This window comes from Diadema antillarum, unplaced genomic scaffold (assembly GCF_040938485.1).
Source record: "Diadema antillarum isolate AM-2024a unplaced genomic scaffold, OU_Dant_1.0 seq00000531_RagTag, whole genome shotgun sequence".
Taxonomy (NCBI): Eukaryota; Metazoa; Echinodermata; class Echinoidea; order Diadematoida; family Diadematidae; genus Diadema; species Diadema antillarum.
In genome coordinates this window covers 322,134-335,454 of record NW_027271482.1, presented here as the reverse complement: position 1 = coordinate 335,454, position 13,321 = coordinate 322,134, and the positions used below count along the sequence as shown (strand labels likewise).

Below are 13,321 nucleotides of genomic sequence, written 5' to 3'. Positions count from 1 at the left end.
ACATTAACTGCTTCTGATGAGGGAATCGATGTAAATAGAGCACTTACATCATATGATACTAAGGTTTCGTTATCCGCTAGTTTGATGTGTGAAATCTTCTCAATGAAGTCTTGGCTGTTTTTCACGTGGTGAGGGGACTTTCCTACTAAGGGACTTAGAATGTTGGCAACGTGTTTGGCGAGGCTGTAAGTCACAGAGCCTATGTAGCTTACAATGGGTCTCACTGGAATGGGATCAGGTTTATGTACCTTTGGCAGGCCATAAAAATCCTGGTACGATCGGTTCTGTAGGTGGAGTCAAGAACTGTTTTTGTCTATCGCTGAAACCATCTTCCTTGTGGATCTTGTTAATGACACCCGTTACTGTCTTCCTATATCCATTGGTAGGATTATAACCTATGCTCTTATATGTCTTCTTATCGGCCAACAAATCTAGACATTTGTCAGTGTACTTGTCCTCGTCAAGCACAACTACACACCTCCCTTTATCTGCTGGTACAATTACAATGTTCTTATCCCCTGCTAATACTTTCAAAGCACGTCGTTCTTTCTCTGTGATATTCGGTTTCGGTAATTCAGAGTGACATAATAGGGTACTCACGTCATGCCGTAACTCCTCTGCAGCATCAGGTTTGATGTTACCTAGTCGGATTGGCAGACTCAGTAGCGGTAATCAGTTCCGATACGGGTAGTTGTGTAGGCGATGTCGCGAAATTTTGACCTTTTCCTAAGAGAGATTTTTCCTCATGCGATAATTCCCTAGATGACAGATTTCTCACCCAACTCGATGGGACAGTGGATGACACGCCGGTAGGCTTGCTACGTCTCCAGTTATGATCCAAATCTGCTCGTGATTCACATGTATCACGGAGCTTCGCGAATTTTCCAATATGGCGCCGTTTGGTGAGCTCGTGTTGTGCCAACTGCGCATGTGTAGTGTAATCCTTGATTTGTCAGACAACCTTGGCTGGAAACTGCTCCCCTATCCTCTTTTCCAAATAATTTTGATGTGCTTTCAAATGATCTAACTTGTGATCAATTTGTCTGACCCTTTCGTTGAGTAATTTCCTCTCGGCGTTCTTCAAGATGTTCAGTGCTTTATGACCTCGAACATTACTCTTTAGCTGAACGCTGGTGGGTATAATGTTGTCGTGTAGACAACGTAGGTTGAACCGCAGGTGATTACGGAAATTCGCGATTTACCTAGCCGTCTTTTCGCTGTTTCTGCACAATCTCACACATTCCTGACCGAATTCGTGTCGGATAGACTGATGTAAATTCTTCTCATTCATCCAGTCGAAGTACAAGATCAAAGATTAGTTGAATCAAGAAACTGGAAATAAACTCACTGTTGCGACGTTTCGCCAATTATCAATTGGCTTCTTCAGGAAGAATCCCAAGCCGTCTTTCGCGCGCTGGACAAGGTCCAGTGCGCTCTGCACAATCTCGCACTATGTAAGGGCCATTCCATCATCGGGAGCTTCATTCGCCCGAGGCGAAACATCGCAACAGTAAGTTTATTTCCAGTTTCTTGATTCAACTAATCTTTGATCTTGTACTTTGACTGGATGAATGAGAAGAATTTACATCAGCCTTTCTACTTGTAGCTTATATCATGGTAGACCTTCATACCAAATTTGAACAAAATCTGTAGCCTAGAGAGTGCACACAAACTATCCACCAACAGTATGACCTTTGACCCTATAAAAGCTGGAACACTTTGGGCGGCAGATCCAAAATCTATAGGCTTGTAGATTATATCATGGTAGATCTTCATACTAAATTTGAATAAAATTCTTCAAGAAAGTGTAGCCTGTAGAGTGCACTTAACCAGCCACAAACAGCATGACCTTTGACCCTAAGAAAGATGGAACACTAGGGGCAGCACATCCAAAATCTATAGGCTTGTAGATTACATCACGATAAACCTCCCATGGGCGTAAATCCCGGGAGGGATGGGGGGGGGGAATTTATACCCCCCTGAAATGGAGGGGGGGGGGGAATGGCCTGTACAATCATCCCCCCTGAAATTTTAGAAAAAAATGGAGGAAGCAGAAATGTGATTGTATCAATTTTGGCACATTGCATGACATTCGTACGCCCGCCTTCAGACAGGTAACAGAGCTGAACAGTATTCTATCTTGTAGGATAATGTATACATAATTTTCTAAAGCGCTTGCTCGCTTTGCTCGCTCGCGAAGAAAGTAATATCGACATAAGGTATGGTCCGGACGTTGACAACGTCAAATAGCATAGGTTACATGTAAACATGCTATGACGCGAGCAACTCGGGACCATCTGCAAATTATGTACGAAAACAAACAAACAAGAACAAAAACTATACCGCCATAATTGAAACCCCCCCCCCATTTCCTGAATTATTCCTGAAATGATGATGATTCTGATACTGTGTACATCTATGGGCATACCCAGGGATGAACAGGGGCATCGAATGATACCCGAAATGAGGAAAATTTTCTTGTGTTTTTTGATAGGTACCCCCCCGGCCCCTATGCAAACAAGTAGACTGTGGTTACACTTTGAACATAGACAGTTTTCCAAATATGCCACAAAATGTGTGCACCAGATTGTTGAATTTCAGTTCTAAAACTGAAACTAGAAATGTCGCTATGGCGACTGGTATGCCTCCGCCATAATGCATGATTCTCCTAATAGGTCCGCCTCCCACACCCTCCCCCCCTTCCCTCGCCCCTCCGCTCGCTCCTGTTTGGTCATGTTCGTGATATTCAGTGTAAGAATTGATACAAAAAGTTTATTTAAATGATGCCATTTAAGGCAAATTGTTCAATAATAATCGACATCAAAATATTCTGCTACCATAAACAAGTGGGACTGTTTCAATTCGATAAAACACGTAAAAAACATGCATCAAATTGCATCATTTGCAACATCAAAATGCAAAAAGTTCTCACCGTGGGAGGGGAACATCCCCCTCCCACACCCTCCCCCCCTCGCTCCACTTGCTTGGGATTCCGTCCCTTTCATGATATCAAGTGTAAAAACTAGAACTATCACTCATTGTGATTAATATACCCCCACCCACAACTGAGAGAATTAGCTCAACCAGGACTAATTTCTTTTTTTACTTTTTAATGAAAACAAATGTTACAATGGCAATGCACCGTTCAAAAGTGAATAAATGTATTGCTCACTGTTAGTCACATGTCCCACATCTCAAGTCAAATGCTCAAAAACTGAGTGAGCAAGATATAGACTGATAATTCGTATGGTTTTCATCAAAAACTGTGTTATCATGGCAACACAATGTTGCACATTAAGAAAAAATGAAGTTTGCACGATAGCCATTACATGTGCCAAATTTCAAGCCAAATGATAAAAGGCTAAGGGCCTTAAGTTGAATTCACAATATCACTAATTAGTGTATCATTTTCATTCAAAATATACTGTTACCATGGCAACACATTTTCAACACTGACAAAAGATTGTTTGCACATCTAGGTAATGTAGAGGTAACATGTGCCAAATTTGAAGCCAAAATGCTCTAAAACAGAGAGAGTTAGGAGAATCGAAATGTTTGAATGATTTTGCATTCAAAATGCACTGTTACCACGGCAACACATTGTTCAACAATGATGAAATATGAAGTTTGCATATCTCTGTACTATAGTGGTTGCATGTGCCAAATTTCAAGCCAAATGCTCAAAGACTGAGGGAGTTACCTGAATCCACAATATTTTTGCATGATTTTCATTCAAAATATGCTGTTACCATGGAAACTCATTGATCAACAATAACAAATGGTTAAGTTTGCACATCTACGTACCATAGTGGTCAGGTGTGATAAATTTCAAGCTAAATGCTCAAAGACTGAGTGATCTAGCTGAATCCACAATACTTGTATCTTGATATGCTTTTTGGTGACAAAAATGCTGTTACCATGGCAATGCATTGTTCAACACTAATGACAGATTAAGTTTGCACATCTATATGCTCTAGTGGTCACATGTGCCAAATTTCAAGCCAAATGCTCAAAGACTGAGGGAGTTAACTGAATCTACAATATTCTTGCATGATTTTCATTCAAAATATGCTGTTACCATGGCAACACACAGATCAACGATGGTGAAAGATTATGTATGCACATCTACGTACTATAGTGGTCACATGTGCCAAATTTCAAGCTAAATGCTCAAAGACTGAGGTAGTTGCCTGAATCCACAATATTTTTGTATGCATTTTAGTGAAAAGATGCTGCTACCATGGCAACGCATTGTTCACCACTGACGAAAGATCAAGTTTACACACAACGCTATAGTGGTCACATGTGCCAAATTTCAAGCCAAATGCTCACAGACTGAGGGAGTTAACTGAATCCACAATATTTTTCTATGATTTTCATTCAAAATATGCCGTTACCATGGCAGTACACTGATCACCACTGACGAAAGATTAAGTTTACACATCTTTGTACCACAGTGGTTATGTGTGCCAAATTTCAAGCTAAATGCTCACAGACTAAGGGAGTTAGCCGAATCCACAATATTTCTGTATCCTTTTTGGTAAAAAAAAACCTGTTACCATGGCAACGCATTGTTTATCATTGACGAAAGATTAAGTTTACACATCCATATACTATAGTGGTCACATGTGCCAAATTTCAAGCCAAATGCTCTAAGACTGTGGGAGTTATCTGAATCCACAATATTTTTGCATGATTTTCATTCAAACTATGCTGTTACCATGGCAACGCATTGATCAACAATGACGAAAGAGTAAGTACGCACATCTACGTACCATAGTGGTCACATGTGCCAATTTTTGAGCCAAATGCTTAAAAACTGAAGAAGTTAGATTAATCCACACATTTTTGTATGATTGGTAAAAAAAAAACTGCCGTTGCCATGGTAACAGATTTTTGAATGCACACACCAAAGATGTTTTGGCACAACTATATATTACATTGATCACATATCCCAAATTCAAACTGAATTGTTACAAAACTGAGAGAGTAGTTCGATCCACTACATTTTGTAAGATTTTTATGAAAATCTGCCGTTGCCATGGCAACACAGTATGAAATACTCATGAAAAAGGTGTCTTGCACATCGGCCTGTGGTAGCAGTCACACATGCCAAATTTGAAGTTAATTGCTCAAAAAATGAGAAAGTTGTTCGATCCACAAGTTTTTATGAAAATTTGCCGTTGCCATGGCAATGCATTATGCGATATTAGCGAAAAAGGTGTCTTGCACATCAACCTTTGATAGCGGTCACGCATGCCAAATTTGGGGTCAATTGCTCAAAAAATGAGAGAGGAGTTCGATCCACAACATTTTGCAAGATTTTTTTAAAATTTGCCGTTGCCATGGCAACTCATTGTGCAATACTAACGAAAAAGGTGTCTTGCACATCTTCCTTTGATAGTGGTCACACATGCTAAATTTGGGGTAAATTGATCAAAAAATGAGAGAGGAGTTCGATCCACAAGTTTTTATAAAAATATGCCGTTGCCATGGCAATGCATTATGCGATACTAACGAAAAAGGTGTCTTGCACATCTACCTTTGACAGTGGTCACACATGCCAAATTTGGGGTCAATTGCTCAAAAAATGAGAGAGGAGTTCGATCCACAAGATTTTGCAACGGACTGACCGCCCGCCCGACCGCCCAACCGACCGACCGGCCGGCCACCCGACCTCAGAGTGATTCCTATATACCCCCCCCTACACACTATGTGTGGGTGGGGGTATAATTAATACAAGAAGGTTATTCAAATGATACCATTTCATAGCCAAATTGTTTTATATTAATTGACATCACAATATAATGCTACCTTAAACAAGTGTGACTTTTTCAAGTCGACAAAACGTGCAAAAAACATGCATCAAATTGCACCATGTACAACATCAAAACGCAAAAAGTTCTCACCATGGGAGGGGGAGACCCCCTCCAATACCCTCCCCCTTATCCCTCCCTTGCTCGCTCAGCTCGCTCGGGGTCAGTCGCGTTCATGATATTCAGTGTTAGAATTAATACAAAGAGTTTCTCTAAATAATACCATTTTATAGCTAAAATTGTTTCATGATAATTGACATCGAAATATATTGCTACCTTAAACAAGTGAAAATGTTTCAAGTCGACAAAACGCACAAAACATGCATCAAATTGCACCATGTACAACATCAAAATGCAAAAAGTTCTCACCGTGGGAGTGGGACACCCTCCTCCCACCCCCCCACGCTCGCTCCGCTCGCTCGGGCTCGGTCGCGTTCATGATCTTCAGTGTAAGAATTGACAGAAGAAGTTTATTTAGTAAATGATACCGTTTTATAGGCAAAATTGTTCAATAATAATCTACATAAAATATTCTGCTACCTTAATCAAGTGGGCCTGTTTCAAGTCAATAAAACACCCAAACATGCATAAAATTGCACCATTTACAACATCAAAATGCAAAAAGATCTCACCTCCCATCCCCCCCACCCGCCACTCACTCTGCTCGCTCGTGTTCGGTCGCGTTCGTGATATTCAGTGTAAGAATGAATACAAAGAGTTTATCTAAATAATACCATTTTACAGCTAAAATTGTTTAATGATAATCGACATCGAAATATATTGCTACCTTAAACAAGTGGGACTGTTTCAAGTCGACAAAACGCACAAAACATGCATCAAATTGCACCATGTACAACATCAAAATGCAAAAAGTTCTCACCGTGGGAGGGGGACACCCCCTCCCACCCCCCCTCGCTCGCTCTGCTCGCTTGGGCTCGGTCGCGTTCATGATCTTCACTGTAAGAATTGATACAAGAAGTTTATTTAGTAAATGATACCATTTTATACGCAAAATTGTTCACTCACTCCGCTCGCTCGTGTTCGGTCGCGTTTGTGATATTCAGTGTAAGAATTGATACAAAGAGTTTATCTAAATAATACCATTTTACAGCTAAAATTGTTTAATGATAATCGACATCAAAATATATTGCTACCTTAAACAAGTGGGACTGTTTGAAGTTTAAAAACATGCATCAAATTGCACCATGTACAACATCAAAATGCAAAAAATTCTCACCGTGGGAGGGAGACACCCCCCTCCCACACCCTCCCCCCTCACTCACTTCGCTCCCTCGCATCTAACCGCTCTCCCTAAGATCAAATCCTGGCTATGCCAGTGATAGGCCCCACTACCTAGTTGGCCTTCACAGTAATGTCGCACAGGCGGAGCAAGAGCTGAAATACCACGATGTAGTCATTCAATTATCTATGAATATTTTTTCTTACTTGTTTTTTGATAGGAAAAAAATCCCAAATTTCACCAAAAGTGTGCACCCGATCGCTGAATTTCAGGTCTGAAAATGCAAAATCTTCCTCATGTCGGAGGGGGGATACCCCCCTTCCCCCGCAAGGTCGCTCAGCTCCCTCGCCTTCGCACAGATATTCCAACTCCAAGTCCCTCTCCCACCCACCATCATTAAAAAGGAACGATGCCCCAGAGATGATTGCTTTATTGACTTACATGAAAATTGAAGAATACAATTAATACCTAAAGGAAAATATGTACTATGTTATTACATACAAAGAAATGGATATCCATATTGCCATCTTATTGAATTTATTTGGGCATTATTCAGGGCTGAATTTTTGAAAGGGGGGGGGGTGTCACAATCGCCTGTCAGTCAAGAAGGAAGAACAGCAAAAGACAAGAGAAACAACGACAAAAAAGTCTTCACACTTTTAAAGTCTGATTTTCCGCCAAAAGTCGGCTGAGAAGCAAAAAAAAAAAAACCCAAAACAAAAAGAACAAAAAAAAATCTGCCTCTATCCTCCCACTTTGCATGCAAAAGAGTGGGACATTCAATCCCTGTAAAGTGTGTGTGTGTGTGTGTGGGGGGGGGGGGGGGACCAAGCTTCTCTCTCCCTCCCCTCCCCCCCCCCCCCAAATACCGCCGGTCCGGTTATGGGCTTGTAATCGTGGTGATGGTGACTATCGCCGATCATCCCCCCACTCCTCAGTACGGATTTACGCCGTTGAAACCTCCATACCAAATTTGAACAAAATTCGTCAAGAAATGTTACCTACAGAGAGCACACAAACCATCCACCCACAACCTGATTTTTGACCCTATAAAAGACGGAACACTGGGGAGCAGCACATCCAAAATCTATAGGCTTGTAAATTACATTATGATAAACCCCAATACAAAATTTGAACAAAATCCATTAATGTAGCCTCTAGAGCGCACACAATCTATGCACAAAAATATGGCATTTTACCCTATAAAAGATGGAACACTGGGGGCAGCATCACCCAAAGTTATAGGTGTGGGGATATTCCCAATATGAACCTCCATACAAAATTTCACAGAAATCTGTAAAGCTATGTGGCCACTAGAGTCCACACAAGAATGTGACACGGTGGCGTAACGCTGCTGAATCCAAAGTATCTTCCGGCATACATGGCGGGGGATACCATAATCAAACAGTGAGGGGGTTTGCTGAATCCACATTACTTCCACCAGGGAAGGGGGGGGGGGGGGGTTATATTATATTATATATATATATATTATACTAAAAAAGTTTGGAACGGATTTAGATGAAACTTGCAGGGAAGGTTGAGAATGACACAAAAAACAGATGATTAAAATCTGGCATCTTTAGGTGCTGTACCTTGGGTATGAATATGCTTGTCATAGCTCAAAGCTGTGGAAAGTTATTGAGAGTACAACACAATACTATGTATATACAGTTCTTATCAAGTAAAGATCATTGACAATTTGACCTTTGCACTGTCAGACTTAAACCATGATATTAGAACTTGACTGGCATCTTCAGGTTATATCCCTGGGGTGTGAGTCTAGTAGTCATAGATCAATGCTGTGGACAGTTATTTAGAGTACTGTATAAGCTGTTATTTTCGTGAATTTTGCGAATCACAGTTAGATCGCGAATTTAACAACACGCGAAAATGTCTCCATGCGCTTAATTAATAGAGCATTAACGTAAGCGTCGGCGTCGATTCGTGAAAACAACATCTCGCGAAAATGTCTATGTCCTCGTCTTTCGCAAAAATATCTGTACGCGAAAATAACAGCGTATACAGTACACTACAATACTGCCAGTACAGTGCTTATCAGGGCAAGTTCATTGACTTTTTGACCTTTGACCTTGTTGGCCTTCACTCATACTAAAATTTGACCGGCATTTGTAGGTTATGTACTTGTGATATGAATCTGGTGGTCATAGATCAAAGCTGCCGTAAGTTATTGAGCGTACATGTGTTCAATGCTTACCAGGTATAGAAAGCTTATTGACAAATTGGTCTTTGAACTTCACCCATATTCAAACTTGACCCACATCTTTAGGTTGTGTACATGTACCTGTGGTATGAGTTTGGTGGTCATAGCTCAAAGCTGTGGAAAGTCATGGAGAGTACACCACAATACCGTGAGAACAGTGCGGTCATGGAAACTTCATTGACATTTGACCTTTGTCCTTGATGGATTTCATCCATACTCTTACTTGACAGGTATCTGTACATTATGTACACTTGTACCTGTGGTGTGAGTTTGGTGGTCATAGCTCAACGCTGTGGAAAGTTATTGAGAGTACCAGTATACTGTGAGTACAGGGCATATCAGGGCAAGTACATTGACCTTTTGACCTTTGAACTTGTCGAACTTGCATTAGTACATAGGTTATGTACTTGTGGTATGAACCTGGTGGTCATAACTCAAAGCTGTCCAAAGTTATTGAGAGTACCCCACAATATAATGCATAAAACTCTTAGCAGGTAAAGTTCATTGACTATTGTGGATCTCTGAACTGCCGAACTTCACCCATATTCAAACTTGACCGACATCTTTGGGTTGTGTACCTGTGGTATGAGTTTGGTGGTCATAGCTCATAGCTTTGGAAAGTAATTGAGAGGACACCACATTACCATGAGTACAATGCTGCCAGGGAAACTTCATTCACAATTTAACCTTTGACATTGATGGATTTAACCCATATTCTTATTTGATAGGTATCTTTAAGTTATGTACCAGTGGCGTGAGTTTGGTGGTCATAGCTCAAAGCTGTGGGAACTTAGAGTACACCAAATAATTGATTGTGGAAAAGTGACGCGTAAGTCTGCCTTCTGCCACGTGGGTGAGACAAAAACAAAGGATTCATTCAGAAACAAAAGGTGATCCATGATCTTTTACAAATCACATGACAATTGGACCCCTCCAAAACTTCTTATCTCCACCATATTTTAAATGGCTACTACCGCTTATTTCATGGTCACATAAAATCTAATCATAGTGAGATGTGGCTTGCCTAAATCTAGATCTGGGGATGTCTGAAAACTGTACAGCATTTATTCGGGGGGGGGGGGGGGGGTTGGGGGTTCTGCCTTACACCATAGTGAAGCAACTTTATTATGTATCTTGTTCATAAAACACATATATATGACAAACACTAGACAATAGACAACAGTAACATTGCCATCAACATGGCTGACAACACAAGAGAAAATGACTGCAAGAGATCACTTTAAGCTTTTAGCTGAAGCAAACTTATCCTTTAAGCAATCATTTTACAGTTATGATGAACATTGCACTGCTCAGTGCTCATCTTCATACTACATGGTGGTGCTTCACTCACCTGTTTGGAGATGCAGGGTTAGGGGGAGCCATTGTTGGCAGCACCATGCCTGCTGATGACGTTGGCAACCCTAAGTTCGAGTGGCCAGACAAGCCTGTACTTCTTGCTGGAAATGGGACTCGTGGTAGGCTACTCTGAAGGCCCATGCCTAGATGGTAATCATTAAAACCACAACTTATCAGTAGTTGAAGGAACAGTGATTTTAAACCATCCACAAAAATAGAAGAAGCTAAAAAGAATGGAAATCTTACGAAAACAGAAATTCATTTTCATTTGTTTTCATTGTACGGCAAATTAGAAATTTCAATTTTTCAGCCAATTTGAAAGTTACTTCCACATTTTCTACAACAGACCTGGTATACCTCCACCATAATGCATGGTTCTCCTAATAGGTCTATAGTACAATGTCTTGACAATGTGTGATGACAGTTTCACATAACTTGCAAAATATTAAAATGACAGGTTTGTCACAAATGTGCTGAATGTTCACTTTCCTTTAGGTTTAATTGGAAGAATGGCTATATTGTCTAAAAGGGCAGGTATTTGGGGATTTGAGGATTTTTACCTGACTTTTGACCCTTTAATAATTTGAACCCTAATCCCACCGGTTTTTTTGAGGGACTTGAAACCACCGAGGGGGGGGGGGGGGGCATTTTTGCCCCCCCTTCAGATCTCGGTCGTGGATCGCTTTCACTAAGGTAGAGGCCAATGTAATCTATAAGACTGTATAGTTAGATTTTTCAGATTTTTATTTATGTATTTTATATTAATCAATTTATGCTAACTTATGCAAAAATATTTTTTTTTTTGCCTATAAATCAAAAAATAAAGCTCCAAGACTTCTAATTTTTGGTGAACATATTCTTTTCAATATCCTAAACAATAATATTGAAGCAAAAATTAGGCTTTATAATTATTACCTCCGCCAAGGGAGGAGGTTATGTTTTCGTTACCGTTGGTTTGTTGTGTTTGTTCATTTGTTAGTTTGTCCGTGTGCATAATTCAAAGAGTGGTTAACGGATTTGCATGAAACTTACAGGAAAGGTTGAGAATGACACAAGTAACAAACAATTAAATTTTGGTAGTGATCAGGAAATTTTTATGGATTTAATGAAGGATTTTCGGTATTTTGCCAGGTAGGGTCACTGAACTTGGGAGTTCAGGCTGCGCATTTTTGAAGTTTTCATGCACGCACTAAAGTGCGTGCTATAGTTTCTGCTGGGGCGAGGCGTGCCTCGCATCTGAGGGTTTATGACGTAACAAAGGCTTCTATATAGGGAAATAGGCCGATTTTTCAGTGGGTGGAAATCACTGATCTCTATGGAAGAGCAAGATCACGGTGGAAAGTAGCTGCTTGGTGGAGGTCTGCACTCTCAGAGTGCTTTTCTAGTTTCTTACTTACTGTAAAAGTGGAAATTTTCGGGGTGATGAAATTTTCAGGCATTTCGCGCGATCATAAACTAGCGTGAAAATAAAAGCATGCAAATATATTTGCTTGTCGTATGTTCTCGTAATTACTGTCTTACTTCCGCGGAATCAAAAACACGCGAAATTCTTCTTACCGGGCTGAGCGCAAAAAATTAGTCGCGCGAAAATATCCACTTTTACAGATTTTATTGTTTTTTTTACTTTTTGTTTTTGTTGGTTTTTTTTCGTCAAAATTGGTCACAGAAACTTTTTAAAGCATAATCAGGCCAAAATAAATCATTATCAGCCATTGAAAGTAAATATACTTATTCTTATATGAATTGATTGCAAAAACACAACTTACATTGGATTTGTACACAAAATCATGTTTTTGAGCAATTTTTGAGTCAACATACTTTTTTTCAAAGGGGCGTGGCTTCAAAACGGTATGCCTGGGAATGACAAATTTGGTCTCAAAAGTTGCGCGATACTTGAAAGAAAAAAGTCATAAAATGTCGCGGCGAGAGCATCACGCTCTGCGGAATAATCATGTGAAACGTCGAGGGAGGGGGAGGGCAAAATGCCCCCCCCCCCCCCCCCCCCCCGGTGGGAATAGGGTTAAGGAGGAAGTGAAATTTAGCACTTTCACTTGACCTTTGACCTATTGACCTTATGGTCAAAATCTTCTAAGAGAATCTCTATTGAGTAATACATGCATACTCTAAGTTTCAAGAAAAATCCTGCAGGCATTGCATATATGATGGAAAAAGTGAGTGGACCTTGATCTTTGACCCCCTGACCTTTGACCCATGACCCCTACATTCCCTAGATAATCACTGCCAGTCAGTGTATGTATATGAGTTCTAAGTTCCATGGAGATACCTTGAACCATTTGTGAGATATGGAAAAAAAAGTGAAACATTTATTTTCACTTGACCTTTGACCTCAGGACCCAAAACTCTCTCAGGAGAATCTTTATTTGCTAGTTCACGTATACACTACGTTTCAAGAAAATACCTTCAGGCATTGCATTGATATGGGGCAAATAGTGAAATTTTGTGCATTTGACCTTGAGCATGTGTGCCCAAAAAGTTGATAGGCACAACTTCACCCACTTATACATGCCAAGTTTCATTAGGATACCTTACACAGTTTTTTAGTTACACTGTCAACAAAATTGATTATGGATGGAAGGACGGGCGGACAGACAGCCCAAAAACATAATGCGACCCTTCGTGACGGAGGCATAAAAAGAAATTTTGAAACAGAAAATTACCAACCTAGAG

General features: G+C 40.3%; 1 protein-coding gene across 2 annotated transcripts in view; it reads right to left on the bottom strand.

Moving 5' to 3' along the window:
- Positions 1-13,321, bottom strand: part of LOC139734523 (CCR4-NOT transcription complex subunit 2-like) — a 243,407-nt gene that overhangs the window by 120,061 nt on the left and 110,025 nt on the right. For both annotated transcript variants that reach the window (XM_071645298.1, XM_071645299.1), the window contains exon 6: positions 10,629-10,776. In XM_071645298.1, the coding sequence (XP_071501399.1) occupies positions 10,629-10,776 (148 nt within the window). The remainder of the gene's footprint in view (positions 1-10,628; positions 10,777-13,321) is intronic.